The 11855-nt window shown below is 68.5% G+C and overlaps 1 protein-coding gene across 1 annotated transcript; it reads right to left on the reverse strand.

Moving 5' to 3' along the window:
- Positions 1-33: 33 nt before the first annotated feature.
- Positions 34-11174, reverse strand: PTPRN (protein tyrosine phosphatase receptor type N). The gene is made up of 23 exons (XM_075710629.1): positions 11072-11174; positions 9340-9390; positions 9027-9140; positions 8671-8776; positions 8345-8543; positions 7846-8170; positions 7522-7638; positions 7316-7395; positions 6953-7239; positions 6605-6691; positions 6373-6452; positions 6070-6134; positions 3431-3643; positions 3102-3302; positions 2865-3012; positions 2630-2703; positions 2252-2329; positions 1999-2118; positions 1723-1889; positions 581-634; positions 386-450; positions 206-279; positions 34-105 (listed from the first exon to the last, which is right to left on the reverse strand). The coding sequence occupies exons 1-23, from the start codon at positions 11172-11174 to the stop codon at positions 34-36; spliced, it is 2880 nt and encodes a 959-aa protein (XP_075566744.1).
- Positions 11175-11855: the final 681 nt, after the last annotated feature.

The raw sequence follows: 11855 nt of genomic DNA on the forward strand, positions 1-11855 counted from the left end.
TGGGGGGAGACGAGAGGAGAGGGCTTCTCGCCATCACTGCGGCAGCGCCTTCAGGATGGCGTTCACTTCCTCAGCCACGGCCGTCAGTGCAAACTCAAACTGGTCCTGGGGGAGCAGAGAAGGGGGGCATGAGGGTCCCCACCAGCCCGGCCCCAGGGGCTGTGCATACTCAGAGAGGGAGGGAAGCCCCAGTTTGGGGGGGTACCTTGGTCTGCACCATGCCGGGCCGCTGGTCTCGGATGTGCTCCAGCGTAGCAGCTATGTCTATCTCCTTCACCCCTGCGGCAGAGGGGGAGAAGGGCGCTAGGAGAGAGGTCCACAGGGCAAGCACATGGCCCGCACCCCCCAGCCGTGGCAGAAGCAGTCAGTGCTGCCCTGCACCTACCTTTGGCCATTCGGTTCAGGACCATGTCGACAAGAATGTATGTCCCAGTCCTGCCTGCACCATCACTGCAAGACACAGACGCTTGGAGCAGCAGGATGGACTCTGGGGACAGGCTCCAGGGACTGGTCCTGGCCAGCAGGTCCCAGCCTGGCAGCCACCCCAAAGCCCACAGCCCCCCTCCATCCCCAGCAGTACCTGCAGTGCACGATAATAGGGCAGGAGCGACCCCGGTAGCACTTGTTCACCTTCCTGCAAGGACAAGAGGGAGCAGGTCAGTGCCCTGCCATGCCGGGGACAAGGCTGCGCTAGGTGCCCCTTACTGTGCCAAGCCCGAGCAGGGCAGCAGGCACCCCATGATGTGGCCCTGTAGGTCCAGCACATGGCTCCTCCTGCCTCCCCAGCGGTGCTGGGCGTGGGGTAGGGACCATGGGTGGAAACTGGCTGGGGCAGGGAGAGGAGCCCAGCTCCTCAGGTGCCCAGCCCGGGGAGGGGAGCAGTGGCAGGACCCCCAAGGGAGCAGCTCTGGTCCAGTGGGGCGCGAAGCTGAGGGCCAGGCGCCGGCAGGGCTCCCGACATGCTCCATGCAGCAGGCACGGCTGCCAACGATCACTTTTGTGACTATGCAACTGGAGCCAGATTACTAGCTGCAAATCACAAAAATGACGCCGGCAGCTGCGAGAAAGAGACAGAGACAGACAGAGAGACAGAGAGAGCGTGAGCAGGGTGGAGAGGAGGGCAACGTGCTCGGGGACACCCCGCTGCCCTAAGCAGGGTCCCTGACCCCCCATGGCCTGGGGACAGTGACCGGCCAGCCCCTGGCAGGAGCCCACCACCACCCAGGGACCCCGAGACCCCAACAGGCGCTGCCTGCAAACCTCCTGGGAGCAGTCCTAGCCCTGCAGCCCTCTCCCCGGGCTAGCTAGGGGCCCACTGCTGGCTCTAGGGCATGGGGAGATATGGGTCACAGCTGTTCAAGGCTGGCTCCAGGGGCTTCTTCTTGCACCCATGGCTGGGGAGGGTGCCAGGCGGTGCTGTCCCCCATGCCAGCTCCAGGGAAGAGCTCTTTCCCACCCTCCTCATGAAGGGTGGGGAGCCCTGGCAACCTCAGCTGGAGGTTTCTTGCCCACAAAGCTCTGCTGAGCATCATCCCAAGCTGGCCAGAACCTGGTTCTTCCGCTCCTCCCCATGCAGAGCAGCCCCCTGTCCCCCCCCAGCCAGTCCATGCCACGGCCCTGACCCTCATCACACCGGCAGCGATGTCCTCGCCCATCAGTCCCCTGCGGTCAGGACCACCGCTGGCTCCCCGGGGGCTGGCATGGCGCTGGGTGGGCGCTCACCTGCGGAAGTCAAGGAGGGGCCGGGTGGTGGCAGGGATACCCTCGGCCGGCCAGCTGAGGAAGTGGAACTGCGTCAGGGTGCGGGTCTCCTGTGACTGCACGTTCTTCAGGTAGAAGCTGCGCACCAGGAAATCCTCACACCAGATGTGCTCCGACACCAGGTTCACCTGCCCGAGAGAGGCAGCCGGTGGGCATCAGCACCGGGCAGGGGAGCTGCGCTCAGCGGGACCGGGGCTGGAGGATGCTCCTTTGCCCCAGGCTACTGGCCACACTTGCCTCATAGATGTGGTAGAGAGAAGAGCCTTCATCTGGCCAGTAGCGGTCACACTGCTTGACGCTGTCCTCGGCCAGCGGGCTCAGCATGACGATGACAGTGCAGCCATGCTCCCACACCATCTGCAGGCAAGGCGTGGGGGGTGTCGCCGCTGAGTGACAGCCCAGGCAGGAGGGCAGGCGAGCCCCTGGGACCCTTCTGGTGGGCAGCACCCAGAGGGACCCTGATGGGCTGGCACAGCTGGGTGACACTCACCTGCCAGAAGTCAGCGATAGTGTGGGACAGCGGTCCCTGCGTGGCAATGTACGCTGGCATCCGCGGGTCGTGCTCGATCTGGAGCGGGAAAGGGCGTGTCAGACTGCACGTTCTTTGGCCAGGGGTTGGTGACACCAGGAGGAGTGAGGGGGATACTCCAGGGGTGATGGGAGGGCTGGGGAGGGAGCTTTGGGTGCCACAGCCAGAAGGGAAATGGATTTTAACTATGTCTGAGCAATGGAGCAGGCACATTGGCTCACATCCGTAGCCCACAGGGATGTGAGCTCAGACCAGCTCCATCCCAGAGTGGGAGCCTCGCCTGGGCTGAGCACGTCACGGAGCGGGGTGGCAGGGCCAGAGCCCCCAGTGATCACTCACAATTGGGCTGGCGTTGATGAAGTCGCTGCGGGACGGGTTGCTCTCGGCTTTCAGCTTGATCCGCACGTGATCATCTGGGGAAACAGAGGCCAGGGGATGCAGCGAGTGCCCAGGGAAGCTGGGGGCACACCCACACCGCAGCCTGCCATGGCCCAAATCATCCCCGTGCCCCGCACCACCCTCCTGCCATGGCCCTAGGAGCCGGTCCCCGGGGCAGGGCAGCTGGGATGCTCACAGGGCACATAGTCAGGGTTGCGGTTCTTCTTCAGGTTGGCTTCGCTCTGGGCAATGGAGCAGACGCTGGGCTCAGCCTGGTAGGCACAGAGCGCCTGCCACTCCTTGGCCAGCCGGTCCCGGTTGCGGAGGTGGTCCTCCATATAGGCCTGGAACAGAGGGGCAGGGGCCAGCCTGGCAGCCGGGGGGTACACAGGGGGCCAGGGAGGGGGGCTGCCACCCCGCCAGGCCAGCTCACCAGGATCATGTGTCCGGTGGAGATGTCCATGTTGGACTGGACGGGCTCCTCGCACCAGGAGGGTGTGCTGCTGTGGGAGCTGGGGCTGGGCTGCGGGGCGTCGCTGAACTGGGACGAGACACTGCTGACCCGCGAGGTCTCCGCTGGTGCCTCAGTGCGGCCAAAGAGAGACTTGGCCGCCATGTGCTGGCGGCACAGCTCCTAGGGGACCCCAGCAAGAGCCCTGTCCCTTGGCCACAGTGCCGCCGTACAGCAGCCCCGTGCACCCCAAGCGATGCTGACGCGGCAGTCCCACATCCTGCAGGGTCTTGCATCCTGCAGGGTCCTACCTGGTACTCTAAGGTGGTGTCGGCAGCACCCTCAGGCCCCAGGGCGGCCAGGCGCTCCTTCTCCCGCTGCTTGGCATGGCGCCGGAGGCAGAAGGCTGCGGCGGCCGCGATGGCGATGCCTGCCACACATGCCAGCGCGATGAAGGTCAGCAGCACCGAGTGGAAGCCGTCCCCGAAATGGGATGGGCGCGAGTAGGCAGCAGCCTCATTTCGCTGGGGGCAGAGCCGAGCAAGGGTTAGTGGGGGGGTATCTGCATGGGGCTGGTGGCGCAGGGACCCCATTGTGCACCACATTTGGGGTTGTTGGGGGCTAAAACAGCGCAAGGGCACTCGGTGCTGCGCTGATTCTCCCAGCAGCCTCAGCTGGGGCAAAGCTGGTGTCACTGGGGTGCTGGGTGTCACCCACCTGCGTGTTCCATGGGGCATTGCTCACACTGGTGTCCCTAGGGCTGCAGGAGTGGGCAGAGCCTAGCCAAGCCCAGGCAGCAGCAACCTGCTGCTCCCCTGCTCCCAGCACCCAGAGCTGCTCCCCTGGGGAGCCCCAGCCTGGGCTGCCCCTCTCCAGGGCAGGCAGTAGCTCCATGGAACTTGGGTTCAATGAGGTCCTGCCCAGCTGGAGGTCCACGAGGGACGGATTCAGCCAAAGGGGTTTAATGGCAAAGGATGGGCCACTGCGGCGCTGGGCACAGGGCAGCAATTGCTGCTCCCAGGGGACTACTTCCCCAAATGGGGCTGGCTCTCCCCTGCAGCCACTGCTCCACAGCAGAACACGGAGGGATGGGCCGGCACTGCCAGAGGCTGGTGCCATCCCAGCTGCGGTGGCTGGGGACTGGTCCTCCCCATCACTCTCCCCAGCTGGGATGCAGAGAAGCCCCTGCCACCCTGCAGGCAGGGCCTCCAGGGCTCCTTCCTTGTGGCTGGGGGGGACAGCCCAATCCACACCAGTCCCATGCTGGGATGGGATGGTGCCAAGCCCTTGCTGTATGACACCCCGCCCCGAGGCTGAGACCCCCCCGGGACCCTTGTCCCAGAGCCGCTGGTGATCAGGATGCTGCCCCCCGCCCCGCCAGCCGGGGATGCTGGGGCAGCACCGGGATGCTGGGGCAGCACCACCACCAAATACCCTGTGCCCAATGAGGCGCCGGAGCCCAGCATTACCTCACTGCCACAGCCTCCCATTGGCCACGAGCCTGATGAGGTTACCGAGGGATCACTGCATCACCATCACCTACGTCATCATCATCGCCTGGGGATGCCCCTGTCCCAGGGGTCCCCGCCGCCTCCTGCCCCCCAGCCTCACCAGCCCCAGCGCCTGGGGCCCGGCCCGGCTGCTGCCAGGGCCCAGCCAGCCCTGCAGCCGGGGCACCCAGCAGGGCCAGCACCTCCCAGCTCCCCGGGGCACCCAAGCAGGAGCAGCCCTGCAGCCCACGGTGGTGTCAGAAGGTCTGGAGGTGTCAGCAGGGCTGGGGGGACAGAAGGGACCTCCCTCCGTCCCTCCCAAGGCCTGCCCTGGCCCTGCTGTCCCCCTGCCTCCCTCCTTCTCCAAATCTTGCACCAGCCCCACTGAGTTCAGGGCTGGAGGGGGGATGAAGGAAAAGCACAAGCTGGGCTGGCCCGGGGCAGTCTGTGAAGAAGAGGGTTTGCAAAGCTCCTTCAGCCTCCTCCGAGCTCCAGCTCCATCATCTCTGCCATCTCTCCCAGCTCCTGCCACTTGCCACATCAAAAGGCATTGCCATAGCAACGCTCCACATGTTGCTGATGGAGACAGGCTGCCTCGGTGGCCAGGCCACCCCTTCCCCATGGCCTCCTCCTCCTCCAAGGTCCCCCCTTCCTTATTCCCTGCCCACAGCTATGGCCACAGGGCAGGAGGGTGGGAAACAGGGACGCTGGTTTGGGGATGTGCTGCACCACTTCCCTTCCCCAGGCTGCAGACACAGGAGCCAGGCTCAGCCCCCCATCTCCAGCCCCCACTCCCCCTCCCCAGGAGACTGTTCCTGGGGATCCCCAGAGGAATGCAGGGAGGGGGAGCCCCTCTCCAAGCAGATGGCTCCTGCTCCATCCCTGCCTTCAGCTGCTTTGCCATTCCCCGGGGGCATGATGGCATTTTGCCTGCCTAGCTATGGTTTCTGGGGTGCTCTGTGGGCAGCCCGGCACTGGGGTACCCAAGTCACAGCCAGGATGGGGTGCATAGGCTGAAGGGAGGCAAGGGTGAGGATGAGTCCTGTGGGGTGCAGCCTGCAGCCCCCCAGTCTTGCATGGAGGAGGGAAAGCCTCCAGGACACCCTCTCAAATTGCCTTCAAACCCTGCAGAGCTTTTGTTTTAGGAAGAGCCGAGTGCCCTGGGAGTGCAGGCGGCTGGGCAGCATCTTGCTGCCAGGTGGAAGGGGATCACTGGAGCAATCCTGCTCCGGCCCATCCCACATAACCCGAGCCTGTCTCCAACACAGCAGCCCAAACACTGCCCAGAGCCCCCTGCTCCCCAGCTGCCCCACAGACCCATGGGGATGGCTTGCTCACGGAGACCCCTGCGCTCCAGGGCTGGGGCACAGCGCACTTCCCATCTCGTACCCGGCAGCAGCACCCCCACTGCCCTGTCCCCAGCCGCCCCACCCCGAGGGACGGGCATGCCTTGCTCCTACCTCTCCCACTCCTGTTTGCACGATCTTCAGGCCCAGCTCTGCCTCCAGCTCTGCCTTCACTTGCTCTGTGGATGGAGAAGAGATGGTTAGAGGGGTGCTCCCCCTCCACCCAAGAGACACCCCCCTGCCCAAGACAGAGCCAAGGGATATCCCCAACAGCTGCCCACCCTGTGCCAGCTCCCCAGTTCAGCCAACAACTGGGATGTATGGTGGGAGCTCCCTCTTTGTGGCCCCTGGGAAGGGGCACCCCACAACTAGGGGAGGAAAGGGGGGCAGGACCAGGGTGACCTCTGCTCAACTCACCAGCCTGGCTGGCCACATCTGCCAGCGAGAGGTTCTGGGGGTTCTGCCGGATGCGGAAGGTGAGCGCAGGGCCCACAACGCTGCCAGGGAGGGGGGAACACAGCATGAGGCTGGGGAGCACAGACCCCCTCCCCATCCCCACCACAGCCCAGTTCCTCCTGGCCCCCAGCTCGGGGCAGCTGTGCATGGCCAGGGCTGCAGCAGCAGCACCCCACGGCCCCGCTCCCCTCACCTGATGTTGATGAAGCTGGCCGTGGAGAGGTGGAGGTGCTTGGCGAGGAGCTCCAGCAGCCGCACGCCAGCAGCCAGCCCCAGGGGCCTGCGGGGACAGTGGCAGGGTGAGGAGCGGGCGGCGGGGGCGAGGGGAGAGCCCATGCTCCCTGCAGCCAGGGAAGGCAGGCATGGGGAGTCCCATGTGTGGAGTGAGGGCTGTCAGAGTGGGCAGGGGCAGGAGGTGGGCAGGCTGACCCCACTGGAGACCCAAACTCGCCCAGCTGAGCACACAGAGCTGTGACAGGTGCCTGGGGGGATACAGCCCCTCCACACACACGCACCCCCTCGCCCGATCCCTGGCTCTCACTTCTGGTCCGTGACGATGTAGCCATATTCGTCTGGTAGCCGCATGCCCCGCTGCGCCCCACCATCCTTCGCTTCTGTGTAGCTCTTCTTCTCCACTGCGATCGGCTTCCCAGGGCTGAGCGTGTCCCCCCCATGTCCCCACTGCGGCTCTGCCCGGGGGGCTGGTGAGGATGCTACCCTGCCCCTTGGCTTGTCCCCTGGGGAGCTGCTGGCTGGGATTTTGGGGGGCGGCACCGTTGAGGAATGGGGCACTGGCTCCTCTCCGTGCTGCATGTCCCCCTCCGTCACCTGGAGGGAGGGAAAGGGAGGAGTTGGGACCCCTGAGGAGAGCCCTGGGGGGCTGCCCCACCCCCCCACATCCCACCTGCGTCGTGGCACCTCCTCCAGCACCACCCTGCTGCAAACCCACCCGTTTCGCTGTAGGCACTTCAGGGCCAGCAACACCTGGGAAGGAGAGACAGAGGTCCTGTGGCACCCACCCTGAGAGGCAACACCCCTTAACCTGAATCAGGGCGTGCTGGCACCCACTGCTGCCAGTCCCTGTCTGCTCCGTCCCTGTGCCCCACTCACCAGCGCTCTGGAGCAGCTGGAGGAGAGTGGAGAGGCTGCTCAGCTGCTGGGGGCTCAGCTCCGGCAGCCCCAGGCCGTAGCTGGCCAGGAGGGAGGCCAGTCTCTTCAGGGCAGCATCTGCAAGAGGACACAGCATCAGGTCGGATGCCCCCCATCTGCACGGGGACCACAGGCCGGGGACGCAGCAGCTGGGGCAGGTGGGTTTGGGGGATACACTGGCCACAGACGTGAAGCCAAAGAGGAGGGAGAGTCTGAGCCACGAGGAACGTGGCTGTGGGGACAGGATGGGGATGAGGGCTGGTGCCTGGCTGGGGGACACGGTACCCGTCTGTGCAGGGGGTGGCTGGGCAGCCAGGGGCACCGGCTGCTCCCTCTCCTCCATGTCCCTGTAGTCACCCGAGAGCCGCAAGCTGTGCTGGAGCCTGGTGCCAGCAGGGTCTGGGCGGCCGGCTTTCTCTCTGGGCAGGGAGAGCATGCCCAAGTCTTGGAAGAGGTGCCCCCCGTCCGTCCCTGGCTGCCCACCATAGGAGGGCACAGGGCCAGCCCCAAAAAGGGCCTGGGCAGGGACCCGGCCCAGCAGCGAGGAGGTCTCAGGGCTCTGCCTGGCTGAGCTGCCGGGGAGCTGGTGAGCACCGTCCTGGTAGCCGAACTGCAACCAAAACACAGAGCCACCATGGTCAAAACCCACAGGGCCCATGGCAGGGCACCCCCCAAGGCTGGGGCACCCCAGCACCAGCAGAAGGAGGGTGCTGGGAATGCAGCAGCCCCCTGCCCATCTCTACCTTTCCGCCTGGGAGAGGGGGGCTCACCCCCCATCGCTTACCTTGTGGTAGGAGTAGGGGTTGAGCAGAGCTTCCTCATAGCCCAGCTGGGGCGGGGGGGGCAGCAGGAGGTGCTCCAGGTACCGCTGCACCAGGGGGGAGGGCAGCAGCGGTGGGGGCTGCCCCAGATGGTGAGCCGCTGGCAGGCCGGTGTCCACAGGCAGCGGGGCTCGCCGGGGGGAACTGCGGAGGGGCAGGAACCTCGGAGGCAAACAGTGCTCGGGTGACTCACCTGCGTACGGGGGAGGCCCCCCCAATTTGGGGGGCAAAGCCCTCGCTGCTGCCCTGCCAGGCTCTGCTCGCAGGCTGGCAGCTGGCGCTGCCCTACCTGTCCCTGGCCGCCGGCTCCAGCGAGGGCGGCGGGCGGAGGCGGGGGATGCGCTCCATCTCCTGCGAGATCACATACTGGGTGATGCCGTCCTGCCACGAGAGCCCTGCCACGGGAGGAGGCTGTGAGACACGGAGAAGACCCGGGGACCGCGGGGAGAGCGCACGGGAGGCCGCCCCGCTGTCCTCACCGTGCCCTGGGTTTGGCCCCACTCCTAAAATCAGCGGGAGCCCTCCTCAGCCCACCCTGGCCCCTGGGGCTGGCAGGAGCCCAGGCAGCCCTAGTGCCAGCAGGCAATGCTGCCTGGCACCCCCTCCCCGCGGGGCACAGGGACACCCCCCACTCCCCCGCTTCACCTTGTGCCATGAGGTGCCGCAAGACATCCTGCAGGCGCTGGAGCACGGGAGAGGTGACCTGGAAGTAGGGTCTGTCCTGCACGGAGCCCACCTGGCACTGCCCAAACAGCCCATCTGCAAGAGAGGGGAGGTGGTGGGGCTGGATGGATGAACACCCTGGGCTGAGGGTCTCCGGCCACAGCCCCCAACTTTCTCCTGCTGCGCCCCCCCCCCACACACACTGCACCCCAAGTTCTCCTGCAAGGCAGCCCCGCACCCTCCACCCCGCCTTGGGAAGGAAGAAGGGATCCCCGCACCCCCTCTAGCCACTTACCCTGCACGCACACCTCCTGGGGGGAGCACAGCCTCCGGTCAAACAGGCAGCCTGGGATGGACAGACAGACAGACAGGCCAGTCAGCACAGCCTCCAAGGGGGGCTCTGACGGGGTTTGCTCATCACCAGCTGCTTGGGGACCCCCACTCTCCAGGAAAGTGCCACGGGGGGTGCAATGTGGCGATGGGGGGCACAGCCTGGTAGCCCATGGCAGGCCCTCGGTGCCAGCCTTCCCCCCCCCTCAAAGCCAAGATAGGGGCTGTGTACAGAGCCCGCCCCTGGCTCTGGGGAGCAGGGGGGAGGCCCGGAGTTTTTTGGGGTGCCGGCAGTTAGAAAGGGAAGGCTGAGGGGGCAGAGACCTGCAAGACCACGTCTGTTGCCCTCCCACATGTGGCACTACGAGGCAGGGACACAGCCCCACGCCCCGTGACACCAGGGACCCCCTCTCCCTGCGAGGGGGACCCCAAAGCACACCTGCAGTGTGCGGGGGTGTGTGTGTGTCTCTCCACCCACTTCGAGGGGCAGCGCTTGGGCAGGGGGCGGCTTCCCCCCTCCTCTCCCCCCCCCCCCCCCCCCCCCCGTCTCGGTCCGAGACCGTCAGCAGCGAGACGGCAGCAGGCGATGACTCAGCCCCGGATGGCGAGGAAGGAACGAGAAAACAACCGGGGGGAGGGGAGGGAGGGGCCCGCCGAGCCCGCCGCGGGGGAAGGGGGCAAGTGGGGATGGGGGGCCCCGAAGCCCGGGCACCCACGGGCCCGCTCCCCCCGCGGCGGGGGCCCACGCAGGCGCGGGGCACAGGACCCCGCTGCCGAGGGGCGACCCCCGGGGGGGGCGGGAGCGGGGGGGGGCCGGGCCGGGGCGGCGGGGCCGGGCGGGCGCTGTCCACGGTGCTGAAGCGGCGCGGCCGCCTCCCGCCGGGACGCCCCGCTCCGCCGGGAGGGGCGGCGGCACCGGCCCCAGGAGGCTCCCCCGGGCAGGACGGGGCTCGGCCGCAGCCGCTCCGGCACCGTCCCCGCCTGCTCCCGTAGACGGCGGGGGCCCCGCGGTGCGGCCGGACCCGTCCCGGCGCTCCCGGGCCCGCCGGAGGACGAGGGACGCAGCAGCCCCGGGCGGCCGGTAGTGAGTCAGCGGCCGCCGGAGCCGTGCCGTGCGGGGGGGCTGCAGCCCTGCTACCGGCAGCGGCACCCGGTCCCGGAGAGCCGCGGGCAGGGGCCGCACGGGCCGGGCTGGAGGAGAGCAGGTGCACCGGGCCGCCCTCGCGTCCCGGACCGGGCCACGCTTGCCGGCGGAGGGCGGCTGAAAGGGCGCCGGGGTCCCGGAGGGAGCCGCCGCTCAGGGCCGCTGCCCCGGGCTCCCGGTCCCTGCGGCAGCCCCAGGCTCCAGCTTTGCCCCGGGCAGGGTCCCCGAGGGAGCGCCGCCCGCTCCCGTCCAGCCGGCCCCGGCAGCAACCCTCCAGCCGGCGGGGTGCCGCGGGGCCAGCCCCACCGCCGGCCCTGCAGCCCCAGGAGAGAGGCGCCCCCGGTGCCGGTGACGCACCCGCCGTGCCAGTACCGGGCTACCCTCTCCCGCTCTCCGCCGGGGGCCAGGCCTGCCGCTGCACACCGTGACAGCATCCGCGGCAGCGGCGACAGCACCGGCCGCGCAGCCCACTGCCCTGCCGCTCCTGGGGAAGCGGCCCCCCCGAGCCCCCGCGCTGCCCGGGGCGCCGCCCTGCCCAGGTCCCCGGTCTCACCGTGCGCGGCGGTGGCGGTAGCGGAGGCGCCGCCGTCCCGCAGCAGCCCGCGGCCGGCCAGGAGGAGGAGGCAGAGGAGCGCCCGGAGGAGCCGCCGCCCCATGCTCCGCTCAGGGCCGCACCATGGCGCACCCGCGGCCGCGCCCCCGCCGCCGCCGCCAACCCGCGCCCCGCCGCGCCGCGCGCCCCGCCCACCGCCGCCTGCCCGCCGGTGGCGCACGCCCCGCTGCTGCCTCGCCACGCCCCCCCGCGCCGCGGCCAATCAGAGACGCGGGGTTCTCCACCTCCCGCCCTCCACGCCGTGCTCACGCCCCCCTGTTATGGAGTGAGGCCAATCACGTCGCGCCCCGAGGGGAGACGGCCGAGAGCCGCGCCAATCGCAGCCTCCCTGGAGGCGAGCCACGCCCCCCGGGGGTGTGCCACCGCGCCGGCAGCGCCTCCGCCCACCACCGCCTGCCCCTTCCCGGCCCCGCGGCCCCATTGGCTCCCGCGCGGGCCACGCCCCTGAGAAGAGCCCAATGAGCGGCGAGCGCCGGGCCACACCCTCGCACCCCCGCCCAGCGGCAGCGCCCAGGGAAGGGAAGGGCAGGGACGGGGCGGGCAGAGGACCCCCCCAGCCCGGGGAAGGCCCCAGCAGCAGGGAGCGGCTGCAGCCAGGGGGGGCTGGCAGCGCCGGGCAGGACCCCACAGCGCACCCCTGGCCCTGGCAGGGAGGCACAGCCCCCACCTCGCTTCCCTGGGGCCGGTGGCAGCCCCAGCGCTGCAGGAGGCAGCGGCCGCTCCC

The sequence above is a fragment of the Pelecanus crispus genome, chromosome 5 (genome assembly GCF_030463565.1).
Source record: "Pelecanus crispus isolate bPelCri1 chromosome 5, bPelCri1.pri, whole genome shotgun sequence".
Lineage (NCBI taxonomy): Eukaryota > Metazoa > Chordata > Aves > Pelecaniformes > Pelecanidae > Pelecanus > Pelecanus crispus.

Bases quoted from the DNA above. Each gene is read 5' to 3' on its own strand.
- PTPRN (XM_075710629.1), bottom strand. From the start codon at position 11,174: ATGGGGCGGCGGCTCCTCCGGGCGCTCCTCTGCCTCCTCCTCCTGGCC. The intron at 8,777-9,026 runs GTGAAGCGGGGG...CTCCCGTGGCAG, and splicing joins GCGGCACCTCATGGCACAAG to GGCTCTCGTGGCAGGACGGC. The intron at 8,171-8,344 runs GTAAGCGATGGG...TTTTGGTTGCAG, and splicing joins ACCCCTACTCCTACCACAAG to TTCGGCTACCAGGACGGTGC.